At 45.9% G+C, this 19703-nt stretch overlaps 1 protein-coding gene across 2 annotated transcripts in view; it reads left to right on the top strand.

Annotated features, from left to right (window-relative positions):
* Positions 1-13878: 13878 nt before the first annotated feature.
* Positions 13879-19703, top strand: part of KIRREL1 (kirre like nephrin family adhesion molecule 1) — a 123395-nt gene continuing 117570 nt past the window's right edge. For both annotated transcript variants that reach the window (XM_066261702.1, XM_066261701.1), the window contains exon 1: positions 13879-14188. In XM_066261702.1, coding sequence (XP_066117799.1) covers positions 14137-14188 — 52 coding nt within the window. In that variant the 5' untranslated portion in view covers positions 13879-14136. The remainder of the gene's footprint in view (positions 14189-19703) is intronic.

The raw sequence follows: 19703 nt of genomic DNA, 5'->3' as shown, positions 1-19703 counted from the left end.
GTACTCGGGTCTCATGACCTGGGGAAGTTTAGAGTAGATGGTTTATGGAATAAAAATTCCAAAAAGGGAGACCTATCACCAAAGGCTAACTTCCTTCAATTCACATTTTGCCTGGGGTATAGATATGCTGGATTCTATAGCCAAATTTGGGGTTGCAAGTGGCCTATGTAGGAAGGCAGAGTGGGAGAAAATTCCTATAGCATTGCAGCATCATTTTTAGTCATTTTTAAATTTTGAGAAATATTAAAGAGATAATATCAATAGCAATTTTTCAACAAAATCACTTGGGAAATATTTTGGATTTTATTCAGTGCTTTAAATCACATGCTGGTGACTTAGCTGAGGTTGAATTGGAAAGACAAATAATTTTTCTGATTTACTGTGGTTTGCTTCCCCCGCCATCATCTGCCCCACTTCCCAACCTGTGCTTGCAGGAATAATGACTCAGGTCCCAGTCTAGCTCAACTACACCAATATTCTACCCCTGCCTACCTTGGGTAATTTCTAGTTCCTGCTTTCCCTGAAGTAAGCATTTGATGATTTATTTGTGAGAGACTCTCAATCCACTTTGGCTTCTCTTTCCATTTAGACTAAATAGAAGTGGCAGTAAAATCGCCCAAGGAGATCCAGAAACATAGAAATGGAAAATAGAACGGAGAGCCAGTATTGTGAGGAGTGGGTAGTTGCCAGGTGACTATATCTCACAGCCTCCCTTGGTGGCTCTGAGCTTTCTTCTCCCATGTAAATGAGGCAGAAGAGGGCAAGGCCCCAGAAGATAGAACAGGGCCTGGTGCTTCTTCTTTCATTGCAGTAATTCTCTGATAAACCTCAGAAAACTCTACTTTGATAACCACAGCACCTGAGTAAGCCACACAGGAACCAGCTGTGAAGAGGCAGACTATGTATTAGCTGGCTGTGTGCAGTGCCTTTGACAAGAGAATGCAAATCCTGGAATATTGGATAGAAACCAGGCTATAGAACACAGTCCAAGGTCTCCAGAAATAGGAGAAACATGGTAGAGTTTGACATATAAGGTGAGAATCCTATAGTCACATTTACTTGCAGTATGACTTTTGGCAAACTATTAAACCTCTTTCTGCTTCAATTCCCCTACATAGAATTGGGGATGGTGGTGCCCACCTTATCATTGTGAAGATGGGAAATAGGCCAGTACAATTTCTAGCACAGTGTTAGACATGTGTAGGTGCTCAAGGGGGACAAGTTCACAAAAGGGACAGATATTTGATTGAAAAAGCATTCTTTAATTTTCTCCCATGTGGCAGGTCCTGAGTAGACCCAAAAGGAGGAATTAATGTATGGGAAAGGTACTCACAGTTTGAGAAGCAAACAAGACACATCTGTACACATGCCTTTAATAGTAAGCAGATGGTCTCCGGAGTAGAGAGAAGAGAGTTGGTGGCAAAAGTGTATCATTCCATCAGACAGTTCAGTGAAAATGCTGCATCTGACTCAGTCCACTAAAGGAGGAGTTTTGACTGGAGATTTACCTTAAAAACAAAACAAAAAAATACTATATGGAGGGGAAAGCATTGCTCACAAAGGTACTAGGGACTAAAAGTCTAGGAACTATTTGGGGAAACATTAATAGGTTGAAGATAAGGGACTGTATGTATGGTTTATGTGACTAAAACTGAAAGGCAGTAAGTTGTCCCTGAAGCCCACAGGTAAGTTAGGGCCAGATAGTGGATGACTTTGCATGTCTACAATGCCTGGCTTAAGTGTTCATAATGCATTAAAGATGGGGAACCCTAGCAAGTTTTTTTTTGAAATGAAAATAGATTTATTAATACCTGTGTAAAACAGAATATATTATAACATAGCAAGTTTTTAATGAACATTTTGGAGAGTCAGCTCCATTCTTCAGAGCATACTCTACTCCTACCCACCTTGGGTAATTTCTAGTTCCTGCTTTCCCTGAAGTAAGCATTTGGTGGTTTATTTTGTATCATCAGAGAAACAAGGAATATGGCCATCATCGAACAGGAAAATGAAGGAGGCTGGCAGGCAGGGATAAGCACTAGTGAGTTACACCATTATAAAAACAGTTTAGGGCCAAGTGACTTGGCTGTAAATCATCACACTGTGTTCAGGTGATGTCACCTGATGCTTAGCTATATTTATAGCTTTGTTCACTATTCTCTAGGATTTTTTTTTTTTTCATATTTGAGGTAATATATGTTTCTTGCACAGCCAATCTTTCAATCATCTGCTCTTCTTCCAGTACCTTGGAAAGGTGATTTTCTGGAACTTACCAAATGCCTAGTTAGAGGGGAATTTCCTCCTGCTCCTCCTATAGTTTAATTGCCCTCTGGCTCTGTCCTCTATAAAATGGAACCCAACCCCTTCTCAAAGGAAATTTTTTGTAGAATTCAGAATAGGGAACATCTCTCTCTCTTTTTTTTTTTTTTTTGATTTTTCTGAAGCTGGAAACGGGGAGAGACAGACAGATTCCCGCATGCGCCCGACCGGGATCCACCCGGCACGCCCACCAGGGGCGATGCTCTGCCCCTCCGGGGCGTTGCTCTGCCACGACCAGAGCCACTCTAGCGCCTGGGGCAGAGGCCAAGGAGCCATCCCCAGCGCCCGGGCCATCTTTGCTCCAATAGAGCCTTGGCTGCGGGAGGGGAAGTGAGAGACAGAGAGGAAGGGGGGGGTGGAGAAGCAAATGGGTGCTTCTCCTGTGTGCCCTGGCCGGGAATCGAACCTGGGTCCCCCGCACGCCAGGCCGACGCTCTACCGCTGAGCCAACCGGCCAGGGCTCTTTCTTTCTTTTTTTTTTTTTTTAAAAGATTTTTGTTTATTTTATTTTATTTTATTTTATTTTATTTTATTTTATTTTATTTTATTTTATTTTATTTTATTTTATTACAGAGACAGAGTCAGAGTGAGGGAGAGACAGGGACAGGCAGGCAGGAACGGAGAGATGAGAAGCATCAATCATTAGTTTTTCGTTGCGCGTTGCGATACCTTACTTGTTCATTGATTGCTTTCTCATATGTGCCTTGACCATGGGTCTTCAGCAGACCGAGTAACCCCTTGCTTGAGCCAGGGACCTTGGGTCCAAGCAGGTTAATTTTTGCTCAAACCAGATGAGCCCATGCTCAAGCTGGCAACCTCAGGGTCTCAAACCTGGGTCTTCCGCATCCCAGTCCGACGCTCTATCCACTACGCCACCGCCTGGTCAGGCACTTTTTTTTAGTTCTAAGATGCTACTATGTGCCAGGCACTATGGTGATAGCAGTGAACAGTGACAGTCTCTCTCCACTTGTAGAGGGCTTACCATCCAACAGGGGAAACAGACACTGAATACCAAATTACAAGGGTGATCAATGTTGCCAGTGGAAGTAGAGAGTGCTTGATGGCACTAACAGGGTGATACAACAAGTTTGGAGAAATTAGAGAGGATTCCATAAAGAAATGATACTCAGCCTGACCTGTGGTGGCGCAGTGGATAAAGCGTCGACCTGGAAATGCTGAGGTCACCGGTTCGAAACCCTGGGCTTGCCTGGTCAAGGCACATATGGGAGTTGATGCTTTCAGCTCCTCCCCCCTTCTCTCTCTGTCTCTCTTTCCTCTCTCTCCCTCTGTCTCTCTCCTCTCTAAAAATGAATAAATAAAATAAAGAAAAATTAAAAAAAAAAAAAAAAGAAATGATACTCAGTGTCATGTCTGAGGGATGAGTATGACTTTGCCTAGGGGATGAGGTGAGGTAGGGCCCTGGGTGCAAAACAACATTGAAGGCAAGGTAATAGTGCATGTGGAGGCCCAATGCTGGAAGATATGTGGCCAGTTCCAAAAACTCACAGAGTTGGAGTATAAGGGGCAAGAGGGATAGTGGGTAACAGTGAGGCCGGGAGGCAAGATAACCCCATAACATTGAATTTTAAGCCATGGAGTAATGTGGTCAAATTTGAGAAAGACCACTTGGAGCTGTAAACAACAGAACTGAAGAATGGGCACGAGCAGATACCCAGTGGCTAATGTTGGTGGTCAAAGCAGGAGGGAATACAAAGTGGACAGTAGAGATGGAAGAATGTGGACCACTACCTTAGAAGTAACAGCAACAGGAATTGGAGAGACTGATTAGGTGCAAATGGGGAGGAAAAAAGAGCAGTCAAGTACAGACTGGCAGGTCTCTGGTTTGAATAACAAGAGGGAACCTAGTGCCATTCTTTTTTTTTAACCACATTTTTGAGGTATGATCAACAAACAAAAAGCTGTACATATTTAATGTACTATATATAAATTGATGAGTTTGGAGATGTATACTTCCATGAAATAAAATATCACCAGAATCTATACCATAAACATATCTATACCTCTAAGTTTTCTACTGTTCCTTTTATTATTATTTTATTTTGTGGTAAGAACACTTAACATAAGATATGCCCTTTTTGCAAATTTTTAGGTACTGTATACAATACAGCATTGTTAACTATAGGTACTATGCTGTACAGTAGATCTCTAGGACTTACTTATTTTATATAACTGAAACTTTGTCCTTTTTTTAAAATTTAATTTTATTTATTTATTTTTTATTTTTTTGTATTTTTCTTAAGTTGGAAACAAGGAGGCAGTCAGACAGACAGACTCCCGCATGCGCCAGACCGGGATCCACCCAGCATGCCCTCCAGGGGCCGATGCTCTGCCCATCTGGGGCGTTGCCCTGTTGCAACCAGAGCCATTCTAGCGTCTGAGGCAGAGGCCATAGAGCCATCCTCAGCACCCGGGCCACCTTTGCTCAAATGGAGCCTTGGCTGCGGGAGCAGAAGAGAGAGACAGAGAGGAAGGAGAGGGGGAGGGGTGGAGAAGCAGATGGGCGCTTCTCCTGTGTGCCCTGGCCGGGAATCGAACCTGGGACTCCTGCACGCCAGGCCGATGCTCTATCACTGAGCCAACCGGCCAGTGCTGAAACTTTGTCCTTTGTGACTAATACCACCCTTTTTTCTCTTTTCCCATCCTCTGACAACCAACATCCTACCCTCTTAAAGGAGGATCACTGAAGGAGTAGCTAGGTTTCTATCATTTTTTCCTCTTGGGGCAACGTTGTCCTCTGGTTTTTCTCTCCTCTGGATCTGTTTTCAAAGCCTCAGTTTGGACTCCATCTGGGGAGAACTAGGGTGAGGGTGGAGGAAGATAGAGGCTCCCAGCTGGGGGCTGATAGAGGAGAGGAAACTGTCATGGCCTGATGGAAGCGAACTTCGTGCCAGGCCTTATTGCTGGCTAAGTGTTGAAGGCTGGAATACAGGCACTAGAGGGATATTAAATCAACATTCTCTACCTGTCCATTTAGGAAATGCTACCGAAAGTAATCAGGCCCTGCCTGGCAGCCACAGCTAGGCCTATTTCCTGACACAGAAACTGGAAAGCCAGGGAGGAATACTGCTGGCCTACAGTATAACTGTCACATGCAGGATGGCCTACCATATCATGTTTAGGGAGTTGGGAAATGGGTCCCTGACCCTGGACCTTGAAAGAAATCCTGACTAGAAACAGGCCTCAAGAGTTTCAAGAAGCAGTTATTAAACAGACAACATACAGAGGACACCCCTATGTGCCATGATGGAATCCCTCAGCAGACATCTTAAGGGAATTGCCCTTGACTTCTTATAAGAGGCAAAAATATCACAGGGTTATGGGTGTGTCACAGATGACAGGAAACCGAGAGCCAGAGAGGGAAACTATCTTACTTAATACCAATCTTCAGATTTTGAATGAAGATCCTAATCTGAGCTCAGTCCTAGGTAACTTTTCTTGATGCCTCCAAGCTTTCAGTAACTCTTGCTATGCGCTCTTTAAAAAATATGGGGCCCTGGCCAGTGGCTCAGTGGACAGCACATCAGTCTAGTGTATGGACACCCCAGGTTTGATTTCTGATCAGGGCACACAGGAGAAGTGACCATCTACTTCTCTCCTCTTCCCTCTCCCCCTTCTTTCTCTCTTTCCCTCCCATAGCCAGTGACTTGATTGGTTCAAACGTTAGCCCCAGCGCTACTGTACAGCGTTGATTGGCACATTGGACCCAAATGGGGGTTGCCGGGCAGATCCCGCTAAGGGCGCCTGCAGGAGTCTGTCTCACTATCTCCCCTCATCTCATTTTTTTTTTAAGATTTCTTATTTATTGATTTTAGAGAGAGGGAGAAAGAAACAAAGAGAGGGAGTGAGATTGTAGTTGCTTCACTTTAGTTGTTCATTAATTGCTCCCTGTATGTGCCTTGACTGGGCAAACCTGGGGCTTCGAACCTGCAACCTCAGCAGTCTAGGTCAATACTCTATCCACTGTGCCACCACAGGTCAGGCTCCCTTTCTCTCACTTAAAACAAAAAGCAAAAAACAAAAAACAAGAAAAAAATCCACGGGCATTGCCTGATCAGTGGTAGTACAGTGGAGAAGGCATCCACCCTGAACACTGAGGTCATTGGTTCAAAACACTGAGGTCACCAGCTAAAGCACGTGTTCACTGGCTTGAATGTGGGGTCACTAGCTTGAGCAAGGGATTGTCCACAGGATCCCAAAGGTCACCAACTTAAACCCTGAGGTTGCTAGCATGAAAAGCTCAAGGTTGCTGACTTGAGCCCAATGATCACTAGCTTGGATGCTGACTTGGCTTGAGCCTGAGGTCTGATCTCTGGTCAAGGTACATATGAGAAGCAATCAATGCACAACTAAAGTGAAAGTACCTATTGGTGCTTTTCTCTCCCTCTCCCCTCCCCTGCCTGTTTCCCCCTACCCCAAATGGGCATTAAAAAAAAATCTTTTTACCTCCCAACTCATTTGTAATGATTTGCTGGTCTTTCCCATTAGACTGTGGGCTTCTGGAAAATAAGGGTATATTCTTTATTCATCTCTGTGTCCCAAGTGCTTAGCCTAGTGCCTGGCACAGAGTAAGCTTTTCATACATGTTTGTAAGATGAATAGATGGATGAATGGGTGAATGAACTAATTAATTAATTAACCATAACCCAAGTCCTTAACAAGCCTCTGTTAGGGTTATAAGGATTGGAATGACACTGTTAAGGGTTATATTTAAGTTAATGGCCCCTCTTGTGATAAGGGTCAAGTAAGCCTAATCCTTACATTCCCATTCATATAAACTTTATTCAATATCACCCTTAAACCTATCATGATGTCCAGGAACCATAATACAATTTCAGGCCATAACCTTAGCTGTCAACTTAATCTCATCTCTAACTTGAATGCAAACATTAACCATAAACTGTAACATAGTCCTGATATTAATGATGGGGCATAGTGATGAATAGTTCTAGGTCTTTAAGAAAACACTGTGGAATGTGAAAGATCAGGAGACTGTGGGCTTCAGAGTAAGATACAAAGAAACTAAAACCAAGGGCCAAAGGAAAATGAGAGATGCCCCTATTCTCTTTGGCACCTTCATCTCTGCTCACTTGATTCTCTGATTTTCTGATACCTGCAAGAAACCAGAGCTATATAATAGTCAAAGATGTTTGGACATAAGGGAGCTTTTGCTGAGAAAAGTATTTGGAACAAGCCTGGGGTGCAGGGGTAGAGAACTTGGACTTTGTGACATACATGGGCAAATCCTAAGAGGCAAGAAGATCGTTCTGTTCCCAGCCCTTCTCTAACTACAACTAGCTTTGTGACCTTTGACAAGTCATTTCACCACTTCGAAGGTGAATGAACTTTGTGTTGTCTGAAAGCTCAACTAGTTCTGAAGCTTGATGTTGAGTCATTAATTCATATTACATTCTCCATTTTTTCTTAATTAAGTCCTGTCTCCTCTCTTCTACATGCCACTGCCACCCCAGTGGCCCTGCCCAGGGCCCCTGAACTTTAACTGTCTTCTCTCTTTCTCTGAGCTGGTCTCTTCAACTGAGCTGCCGTTTGACACAGAACTCTTCCAATTCCTATGAGTTCACTCAATGAAATCCTCATTAAACCTAATAAAAGATAACTTGTTCATTTAACACAAATTGTCTATCCAAGTTGGAGCTAAGAGACAGAAATTGCTTTTGTCTGGAAGGGTTGAAAATGGATATAAAAAGTGGATTACAATTGCTTACAGGTAAGGCTGGTACACGATAACACACCCTGAGAGCCTGTCTTGGGCAAGCTCATTTTTTTCTAAAGCCTGTGCCTTGGAGCAGTTTCAACCTATCCAAATCTTTACCTAAATATTTTGGACACTCCTCCTCAGTAGACAGTCCCATCCAGGGTCTAGCCCAGGGGTCCTCAAACTTTTTACACAGGGGGCCAGTTCACTGTCCCTCAGACCTTTGGAGGGCCGGACTATAAAAAAAACTATGAACAAATCCCTATGCACACTGCATATATCTTATTTTAAAGTAAAAAAAACAAAATGAGAACAAATACAATATTTAAAATAAAGAACAAGTAAATTTAAATCAACAAACTGACCAGTATTTCAATGGGAACTATGCTCCTCTCACTGACCACCAATGAAAGAGGTGCCCCTTCCGGAAGTGCGGCGGGGGCCAGATAAATGGCCTTAGGGGGCCGCATGCGGCCCGCGGGCCGTAGTTTGGGGACCCCTGGTCTAGCCTATAGTCATTCTGTTACAGTTGAAGCAATTCTCCCTTGGATATTGTCTGATACCCAAGCCTCATCAAGGAGCCTGATCTCCTTGGTCCACTTTTCTCTAAAGGACTCCTAAGGAGTAGTTGAAGTGCTTCAACTATAGCCGCTTTTTTGCTGCCTCTATCCCCTCCAATCAGAGTGCAGATCTGAGTGCCTCCCCATTGCCACTAAGGCTGTCTTCTGTCTCTGGTGTTATTCTTATACAGCTCAAAAACTGAACATCTTAAGGAAGATGAGAACAAGAGGAAATGGACTGGTATACCGCAGAAGAGAGCCTAATCTCTGGAAGGACTTTATGCTGCCACCTGGGCTATAAGACATAAAATTTGAGAAGGAATGAGGGAGTCCTGGCCAGGTGGTTCAGTTGGTTGGAGTGTTGTCCCCATATGCCAGGGTTGCAGAGTTGATTCTGGGTCAGGGCACACGCAGCTATCAACCATGGATGGGTGGGGCAACAGATCAATCAATAAATATCTTTTTTAAAAAGAGAAGAAAGGAGTGAGGGAAAGCCCCTTGGTTGGGAGAACTTTCAAAGTAGGGGTGCATCTCTCACTGCTCTGTACAGTTGTTGTAGCCGAGGGAGGGATATGGTGACCTCTGGCAGTCTCTTGGACCTTGGGGAATCAGGGCTGCCTTTATGGTCAGAATTATTTTCCAGGCTGAAAATCAGTATCTTGGCCTTTCCTTGGTAAGCAGCAGAAACACAATTTTCTGCCCCCTCTAGGGGGAAAGAGGACAATTTATAGAATTGTTCTGCTGTTCTTAACCCTCATTTAGACAAATAATTCATTTCCATCTGTCAGGGTGGCTTCTCGGGCTGATGGTCATAAATCGCCTAACGGCTCACTCTCTGACCTCTTGACCTTTTTGTGTTTGTGTCCAAAAACTATTATTAATATTTATCTTAACTCCATAAGCAACCTTTGGCTGCTTCTCTACTTTTTTTCTGGGTGAAGTAGCATCCTTAGGGATTACTCTCTCTGCTTTTAGGTCTGCATGCTTCTGTCTGGGCAGAGCCCTATATGGGGATGAAGATGAATTCTGCAAGAGAAAGATTTGAAAGTTCCCTGCTTTGGGGAGCTCCCGAACAAAGAATAATCACAGCTAGCACCTACTACTCACTGTGTATCCAGCACTGTGCTAGGAGCTGAATGGACACTGACTCACTTTATCCTCATGACCACGCTTTAAAGTAAGTACTATTATCATCACTGTTTTCAGATGAAATAACCAAGCATTAGAGTGGTTAGGTAAATAAACTGTTCAACATCACACAGAAAGCAAGGGACAAAAGTAGATTTGAATCCTTTCGGCCTGGTTTCAGAACCCATGTATTTTATTTGCAACTATGTACTCTGCTGCCTCTCTGGTGGGGAGGGAGTACCCAGGTTCTTCCCTACCCTCAGGGAATTCCAAATTGAAGGAGTATAGATCTTGTCCCCAAGGAGCTCTGTGTTTGATAAAGGAAGCAGACATCCTCTTTTGGGGAAATATGTATCTGATGACAGGCTTTGCCTTTGGGAGCATCTGTCTGATATTTGGCACGCAGCCTCAGGATGCTCCCAGTTTGATAAGAGTTATGTGATTAGACTGTAGAGGATTCTGTTAATCCAATTAGACAGAATTGTGAACATTTATGTGAAAGAGATGAGAATGAAGCAAATTTTGAAGGAGCTTCATTGGAGTTCTTCCCCGAAGGAGGGGAAAGTGATGCAAGATTGGCAGTAAGAACTGCCGGGGAAAGGAAGAGGGCACGGCCCGCTATGGTATGCAGACTGGCTGAGAACAATGCCTAGAAAGCAGGGGCTTGCTTAGCTCAGGGATTCTCAACCCTGGCCACTCATTAGAATTACCTGGAAAGGTCTTTAAAAATACTCATGTTTGTCCTGACCTGTGGTGGAGCAGTGGATAGAGCATCGACCTGGAATGCTGAGGTTACTGGTTCGAAACCCTGGGCTTGCCTGGTCAAGGCACATATGGGAATTAATGCTTCCTGCTTTTCCCCCTGGCCACCTTCTCTCTCTCTCTCTCTCTCTCTCTAATGAGTAAATAAAATCTTAAAAAAAAAAAATAAAAGCACCAATGTTTGGGGCTTCACCCCAGAACAATTAATATTTGGGAGTGAGCCCACACCACTGGTGTTTTATTTTTATTTTTATTTTTTTTTTTATTTTTTTTTTACCACTGGTGTTTTAAAAAGCCCCTCAGAAGATGCTAATACTCAGTATTGAGGACCACTAGTTGGAGTTGGGGGTCTTAAGCTCTAGGAACTGGGATTTTGAGCAGCTTACGTGGAGGGGATTCTGGTGAAGTGTGTTTGCTATTCTCAACTGACAGTCATTGGCAATTGAATTGAATGCCAACAGGAATCCTCAGGATCTGTGAATGTAGAAGGAAACTGTATTCAGTACAAAATAGCTCAATTGTGATCCAACACAGCTGTAAAAACAGCATGGCCGTGTGGTAGCTCCAGAGCAAGGGACCTGGGACCAGGACCCTCTTCAGTTAGACAGCTCTGCCCTGTGCTAATCTGCTTTGTGCTGTGCTGGTCTGCTCCACTCTGCTCCAGCAAGACATCTTCAGTATTTCAGCTTAGCCAGGGAAACAGTCTTCTATCTGCAATGGAAAGGGAAAACACATTTCCAAAGTCAGAAGAAAGCTGGTTTATATAGACAGAAGTTCCCACCCCAGGTCCCTGATTGGTCTGTCCTTATGCAAATGAAGACTGCAAATTCTCACAGTTGGATTGGTCCAAAAGTCACTAATAGAGCCGCTCTAGTTGGTCAGAGCTGCACAGCTTTGACTGGATGGGGAAAGCCCTCAGTTCTATTGGTTGAAATAGGACTTCAGGAACTCTTTGTAAAGGCTGGCTCAGATGACAGAAATACAGTGCAGCAGTTAGTTCAGTGCAGGCTTCTCCCTGAAGTGCAGTTTGCGTGAGAGGTTTCTGTGTGGAAATGGCTGCTAAGCTCTGTTTTTTATAATTTGAGCCCAGTTGGCCAACAGAAGCCATTCTTAGTAGATGTCTTCTTTCTCAGGGTTCACATTACGAACTGAACTGTTAAGGATTTGAGACTAAAGTGAGGGAGGACAGAAAATGAAGGGACCAGAAGAGAGAGGTGAGATTACTGCTTTGGTTGCTAAGGATCTGGAGAAATTTGGTCCAAGTTGCCAGGGTTTGGAAGTGAGATAAGGGGCCTAGGGAAGAGTAAAAGCTTTGATAACCCAGTCCTTCCTCTTGCTGAGAGTAACCTTCAAACCTGAATACCAGGAGCTGGAAGGTAGGCAAGTAGCACTAGGCTAAAAATATTCTCTTTGCTTCTGAACTTTTCTTTAACATTTTCCTTCATCATTATCACCATGGACCTCCCTTTCGTGCACCTTCATGCAGAGTGAAGGAAAGAGAAGGCTGTCTCATTGATACTCCAAGAGCACCGCTACCTCAGAAACTTTGCACTTGCTGTTACCACCTACCTGCTACATTCTCCCTTCAGAAGCCTGAATCTCTGAATCCTCAGTTCCTTCAGGTATCTGCCAAATGTTACTTTAGCCGAACAACCTTCCATGACTACCTATAAGAAGAGTTATTTCTTCTTCTCTCCCACTCCCTATTCATTTATTATGCTTTATTTGTCTCATAACATTTACTACAACCTGGTGTATTTTATCTTTTTCTACTGCCTCTTCATTCCCTACAGAATGAAACACTACGAGGGAAGAACTTTATTAATATATATTTTTTCCATTGTAAACAAAACATAATCAGGCATGAATCTGTTCAGTGTATGATTAATGAATATGTAAATGAAAATCATTTGTGTGTATACACATTGGTATGTGGCTCCATATATTTGTGAGTATATTTCTATTTTTCTGGGCTAGATATGGCTCTTTATTTTTAAACTCTGTTTGCCTGTGCATATGTGTTTTTGAACATGTGAAAGACTCTCTCAGTCTGTGCATAATGGGCTTCTGAATATGAGCTTGTGCTTCTCTGCCTGTGTTTCTGTAGCCTCAAATTATGTGTGGATGTGTCTGGACCATTCATCCTTAGAAGAAATAGGAGTGGCGGCCTCACACCAGAAGAGGGCACCACCTAGCTATGCGCGACCTCACAGATGCCAAAATGGAGAAATCTTGGTGGGTAGTGTTAGAGACACGGGAGACCCAGAATCTGCGGGAAAATAAGTGGAGACCTCTCTAGACCAACGCAGTATTGCAAAGTTGTGCAATTCCTGTTATTTCTCCTCAACTCATACCCTAGGACCCAGACTTTCTGGCACCTCAGGAACCCTGCTAGCAGAAGCATCTGATTAGGGGTTGAGGGAAGAGCTGGTTGCCAAGCTGGGCCCCTACGGTGAAGACCCCTACTGAATGCTCTCCCTTCCAGTACCTAGATCTTTCAACCCGAGAGGATCTCAAACTCCTTCCTTAGAGATCCTCCTGTGACTGCCCCCTACTTGGTCCTTCAAAGCGTGGAGTTGACTACTTTTTCTTTCTGGATGCAGAAATACGGTACCTTGGATGAAAGAAGGAGTTAATTGCACTTTTCCCCTAGCAAGGGCCAGGGGAGGACTCCAACACTTAGCCTGGCTTCGCTGTGTGCTGGGGGGGCGGGGGGGGCGGGGAGTGCGTCTTGGCAGGGGTCGGATCCAGGAAGCGGATTCTACATCTGTGGGGAGAGGAATGGATCCTCCCCAAACACTCATTAGTCAATTGAAAAATCCCAGTTTAGGAAATCTAGGGGTTAGATTCTTAGTGTGGGATTAACAAAAACAAAACACAAGAAAAGGATTTTATGCTTTTTGATTCCATGAACCACCGCCTGCCCACCCACCCCCTCCTCTCCAACACACACACACGCCCAAACACACAGATACACTCACACTCTTCCTTCCCTATCACGGTCCTCCACTGGGCTAGAGGCTTGTCCTTAGCCCATGCCCCGCCTCCCTAAGCCACTGCCTAGTTCAGTAGCCCGGGACCAAGACTGTGGATGTAAATGGGAGGGAGGCACGGATGGGCAAGTGTCCAGCCGTCCCTGTTTCAGCGCCCACGATTGTCACGCTCGTTACCCCCTTTGCATTTGCCCTCAATCCCTTTTTCTCTTTGCTCTCCTTCCATCTACGTTCCAGCGAAGGGTGTTAGTGTGTGCGCGCGCGTGGGGCGGGGGAGGAGGTGGAGGAAGAGGAGACGTCAGGAGGAGGGAGGGAGAGAGGGAAAGGGAAGGGTACAGAAAGGGAGAGCAGAGATGAAAGAGGCCCAGAGAGATAAAGCTTGAGACGAGAATAATAAAAGGGAGAGGGGGAGGAGAGAGAGGGAACGAGAGACAGCGAACAACCAGACTGGAAGGAAAGAAAGAAAAAGAGAGCAGAGGGAAGGGAAGTGAGTTTGTGCGCACGAGTGTGTGCGTGTGCGCGTGTGTGCAGGGGCGGGCGCGGGCGGGGGCAGCCCGGGCTCCTCCTCCCTAGCCCGCTCCTCTAGCTCCCTCGCCAACTCCCGGCCCAGCCGCGGGCGGGCGCACGGCGGGCAGACAGCATGCTGAGCCTCTTCATCTGGCTCCTCACTCTCTTCGATACTTTCTCCCAAGGTAAGGGCTCCAGCCCGCCCCGGACTCGGCTCCCACCCCAGAGCCGGGGGACCGTGTCCCCACTGAGGAAGTAATGGGGGGCTAGCGGCCTGACGCGGGTCTCCGGGGTCCCGACGCCATGAGGCGGGGACTGTGTCCCTGCGCGAAACCCTGGGGGCGCGGGCGCCGAGTAACTGAGGCTGGAGAGAATGAGTTTTCCGTTGATTTGACCAAGTTGCTTCCTCTGTCTGCGCGGGAGAACAGAGGAAAAAAAGAGACCCGAACGTTCAAAGTGTTTTCCCAAGCCTCTGCCTACCTCTCCACACTCAGAGGCCGGGAGTCCGGACGCCCGGGTCCCGCCTGAGGGGAAGGCTTGGCGGAGGGTGGGATTTCAGACTTGGGAGGGCGGTGCGCGGAAGGGTGGGAACCCAGGCTCGGAAAGGTGTTGCTAAGGGAATCCCCCTATTCCAGTCTATTCCCTCGGGGGACCAGTCGGAGCCGCGGCTCCAGATGCCTGGGGCTGCCCCTTTGGAGGAAAGGACTGGAGGCTCCGGAGGGGAGTAGAGTTCCAGAGGCAGTTTTCAGGCCGGCTTGATTTGTAGGGGGACACTTTAGGAGGGGCAGTTAACACCCTACTTTGGGTCAATAAAGTGTTGATGTCGCGAGCTTATTTGGCACAGGCAGGGGAGAGGCTAGGAGATGTGGGAGAGTTTAAAGAAATGAGGTTAGTGTATCCTCATCCCGGGGGTGGGGGAGGGAAGGGGAAATAAAGAGCCCAGACTCCCGGTCAGGACCGGGCTGTCTGGGAGTGGATTCTTGCCTTGTGGGTCTGATTGTAAGGAAGATTTAATGCTGCTGAGCTAGCCCCTCCCTCTCCAAGAAAATGGAGCTGACAGAAATTGACATACAAACACCAAAAAATAGTCATAGACACTGAAACAGACTCCTCACTTACTGAAGCAGACATACCCCCAAGCATCCCCCACACTGAGACAGACATATATACACAAAGACACTGACACATCTAAGGAAGACAGATTTCTTTCCATATCGGCACATGCTTGCATATCCACGCACCCAGACACATCAGAACTCATAGACACAGTACATATATACAGGCAGGCATTTATAAGGACCCCCCTCACACACACACACACACACACACACACTGAAAACCTGTAGATACCAACCATCCAGCAAACAAAGAAACTTGAACAGACATTCATATAGTCAGACACCTATGGAGATGTACAGATGTACAGACTACAACAAAATGGAGGAGGGGGTCTCTTTGGGGTGAGGAAATCTAGGAATTGGGAAGTCAGCTTAAATAGAACACCCTCAGTCGTTGTCATTGCCCTGTTCAGTTCCCTTCCTAGGTTTGTGAGTGTGTGTTTAAGGGTGGGGTGTTATGGTGGACCCCTCCTCTCCCTATGGGGCCCCTCCCAAGCTCCAAAGGCAAAGCCTGGCTGAGATGATGGGGGTGGATCTTGATTCACATTTCCCCATGATATTTTCCCCCGTGATACCCATTTCCCCCCTTCCCCTCCCTCTCCCCCCCCCCCCCCCATACACTTGAGACGCGGGAAGGGCACACATTCATGGTGTGAGTTGAGTAGGAATTGGTGCTGGGGGAGAAAGGAGGCCTGGTCCTGTGGTTGGCTAGCCAAGCCAGCCACTTGGCAGAAAGTTGGGAAGATGATTTTAAGTTCTGAGTTTGTTCAGCCAGGCTGCTAAAGGGGGGGGGGGTACGGGGGGTGCAGCTGGATCAATATTGGAGTGTGTTGGGGGCAAGCTTATTTCTCCCCCTTTCCTGCAGCCCTTACATATCAGTAAACATGGATACAAATGAGCTCAAGGAACAAAAGCTGCAGTTAGGAAACAGGAGAGACATGTGGATTTGAATCGGGTAGAAAAATGGTCAGGAAGAGAGGTATGTTGTGTGCCGTTCTCCCTTTGGAAAGAGGTGAGGGGTTAGCTGAGCTCCCATGTCCCTGCCTCCATCCAACAGGGTGAAAGCAAGAACTGATGAAAGTATTTGGGGGGGGGGGAGGATGAGTGAATACCAAAGAAAAGAAAGGAAGATAGTAGACCAGAAGGGAGAAAAAATCACTACTGAGTATTCTGGGAAGCTGAGCAAGGACTGGGGTGGAGGTAGGGATGAAAAGAGTGGAGGTCTGGGAAGATGGGGTCGCAGAAAGGCTGTAGGACCTCCTCTCTTTAGCCTCCATCTTTAGAGAGAAGGTGTTCTAGGTCAGGGACTGGGGCAGTGAGAGACGGAAAGGGGTTTGCTAAGGGATTGAGGGATGGTGGTGGGAAGTGGGGAGAAGGTGGCAGGAGACAGCAGTTGGATAAGCAGAGAGGATAAGGAAGGGGAGATTCAGCCTAGGCAGATTCAGCCTAGGCAGATTCAGCCTAGGCAGAAAAAGAACAATCACATTTTAAAGAATGTCAGTGGGCTTCATCAATCTTCATTTTTCACTAAATTATTTTCTGTATCTTATCTAAATGAAAACCATTATCCTTACCCCCATTTCCATCATATGCCAGCTCCTCAGACTGATTGTGCTGAAAATTGAAATATTTAATCATATTCTGGGAGATTTTCTCGCTCCCAGTCTTAGAGAGGAGAAACTGAAAAAGAAAGATTATAGCTAATCAGAGCAATGTGGGATGACAGTCTGGCTCGAGGTGGGAGCTGCCTCCAAACTGGGGGGTGGGAGAAAACTCTGACCCTTCAGCTTCTGAGGTCCCCTGGGCATCCCTGCCACTAACCGGGAGGGGGGTGAGGAGTCAAGGCAAGAAGCCTGAGGCCCTCCTAAATTCCCAGTATTCAAATCCCTGAACACAGCTACATCCTGGCAGAGAGCATGAGTCTGGAAAGCAGAATAGTTGGGAATTGAGTCTTCCGTCCCCACGCTACACACAGACACACACTTCAGATGTCCCTACTTCTGCCTGCTTAGCCCAGAATGGGTGTTCAGGGTGAGGAAGAGGAGGGGAGACAAGGCAGAAATCAGGATACCAAGCTCTCCTCCTTGACTTTGATTAATTCCACCTTCTACTCACTTAGACCTAAAGATAAGGCATAAACCCAGTACTCAGTGCCTGGCATTACCTCCAGCCACAATACCAGGTCAGAAGGCCCTGGAGGCCTCTAGGCCTTCCTACCCTCTGTTGGTCACTGTAGTTGCCTGGTTGATTGTCTTGCTTTGCCTTGGTTCTTGGGTGTATAGCGGTAAGGAAGACCATCCTCTGGGTCCTAGCATTCACCCGCTTGACTTGAGAACTGTATCTAGGCTCTCTTATATATTCAGAGACCAAGTCTTATTTCTTCATTGTCCTTTCAGTTTTTGATACAGTGCTTTGCACACAGTAATTGCCCTCAAGTATGTGATCAATTGATTTGATGAGAGTACTACAATGTTAGGAGACAGTATTAAATGGTGGTTATTAAATCACAGCTCCCTGGCTAAACCCCATGTTGGCCACTTGGTAGTCCTGTCAGCTTAAACAAGGTATATTTCTTCTCTGTGCCTCAGTCTGCTCATCTGTAAAGCGAGGATAGAAATAACATCTCCTAGGGTTTCAATGGTAATTAAATATGTTTACCCATGTAAAATGCATGTAACAGTGTCTGGCACAGAAGGAAGTGCTCAGTAAGTAATGCTTCTGCTTTGACTGATTGACCTAGATGGGTAGGCAGTTGATATGTCTGTGCCTCCTTTTCAGCCCCCCCCCCACCTTTTTGTGACAGAGACAGAGAGAGGGACAGATAGGGACAGACAGACAGGAAGGGAGAGAGATGAGAAGCATTAACTCTTCGTTGTAGCACCTTAGTTGTTCATTGATTAATTTCTCATATGTGCCTTGACTGGGGGGCTGCAGCAGACCAAGTGACCCCTTGCTCAAGCTAGCAACCTTGGGTTCAAGCTGGTGAGCTTGCTCAAACCAGATGAGCCCACACTTAAGCCGGTGACCTTGGGGTTTTGAACCTGGGTCCTCTGCGTCCCAGTACTATGCTCTGTCTACTGCGCCACCGCCTGGTCAGGCTCCAGCTGTTTTTCATGCTTTTTTTTTTTCCTTGCTCCGGCTGCCCGGATTCATGACCCTGGGCTTCAGTGCCTCTTCTTGTGTCTCTTTTGGAGAGAAATAGGTTGTGGCAGGCAGTCCCAGAGGGGAAACCGATCAGCCTCCCTTGGTTGGAGAACTCAGAATAGGTCTAGGGAAGAGAATAGGGGAGAGAGCAAAGTGGAAGAGGTTGGCGTTCTAGTGAGAGAAATCAAGGCTCTCGTGAGAAATGAGGGACACTAGCCCCAGGTGGCAGCATTTTAGAGTCTGGAAATAATACAGATCATTTGTTGAGCCCTTATATGCATTATCTAATTTATACAACAATCCTCTGAAATCAGATTTATAATTATCTCCATTTCATGGATGAGAAATTGAGGTTTAGACAGGTTAAGTATCTTGCTGTCAGTTGTGGGAACCAGCTGACCTCAAAATGTGAACCGTTCCCCCCAGCCAAGCGTCTCACATGCCCGCAGGAAAGGGTGCTGGAGTAGGACAGGGTTTCTCCTGGTCCGCAGTATAATAAAAAGGAGGAGGAAAAAGGAGTGTTTCATAAAGATAAACTCATTCAAGTTTTTTTAACCAATCCTTGTAAAATTTTGTCCTTCTACATTACTTTTGGTGTTGAATGGTTTTTCTTTGATGATATGATGGTACTCATAAATGACATTTTTTTTTACTTTAAGACTTTATGGACAAATGAAATGGTTCACAACCTGTGTTTGTTACTAATATTAAACAAGGCCTTAGGTCTATGAACTACTAATTTGGGAACTGCCATGTAAGGCCAACTCCTGGAGAGGTCCAGAATCCTACCGAGGTGGAGTGCCGAGTGGGGGCCTAGGGACAATCCCAGGACAGTCAGCTTCCAACGCAGCCCAGCGCCTGGCAGACGAGGAGGTTGGGTACTGGGTGGCCTGTTCCAATCTGCTGTGAGAGGCCCTGCTTTGGCCTGGGGTGGTGAGAAGTGATCCTAGGAGGTGGGCTCCACACCTAAGCATCAAAATGACTTTTTATTGAATTCCTACTGTGTGCTTTTCATATTTATTAATCATTATTCTTTTTTAGGACCTCTTGGAGTTAATGTTGCTTCCATTTTATAGACGAGGAAACCAAAACTGAGTTTAATTAACCTGCTCAAGGTCATACGTGGGGTGTTAGATCCCAGATTGAAACTTTGTCTCACTACAAAGCCCATACTCTGCCAGGCAACTGCCACAGCAGAGCCATAGCGCCTGCAGCGCCTCCCATGGAGCAGAGGTCGCTTTGCAAGGGGGAGGACTTCTTCCTTTTCTTCTTCCCCTCCAACGGCAGACGGGCTCCTCCTGGTGCCTTTCTCAGCCTTCTTTCCCAAGACTCAGCCCAGGACACCTAGCCCTCATCCCATCTCTGTGCTTTGCTTTTTTAAAAATATTTAAAAAAATTTTTATTCATTTTAGAGAGGAGGGGGAGAGACAGAGAGAGA

This window comes from Saccopteryx bilineata, chromosome 2 (assembly GCF_036850765.1).
Source record: "Saccopteryx bilineata isolate mSacBil1 chromosome 2, mSacBil1_pri_phased_curated, whole genome shotgun sequence".
In the NCBI taxonomy this organism is placed as follows: Eukaryota; Metazoa; Chordata; class Mammalia; order Chiroptera; family Emballonuridae; genus Saccopteryx; species Saccopteryx bilineata.
The sequence above is the reverse complement of the archived record's forward strand: the minus strand, read 5'-3'. Positions and strand labels throughout refer to the sequence as shown.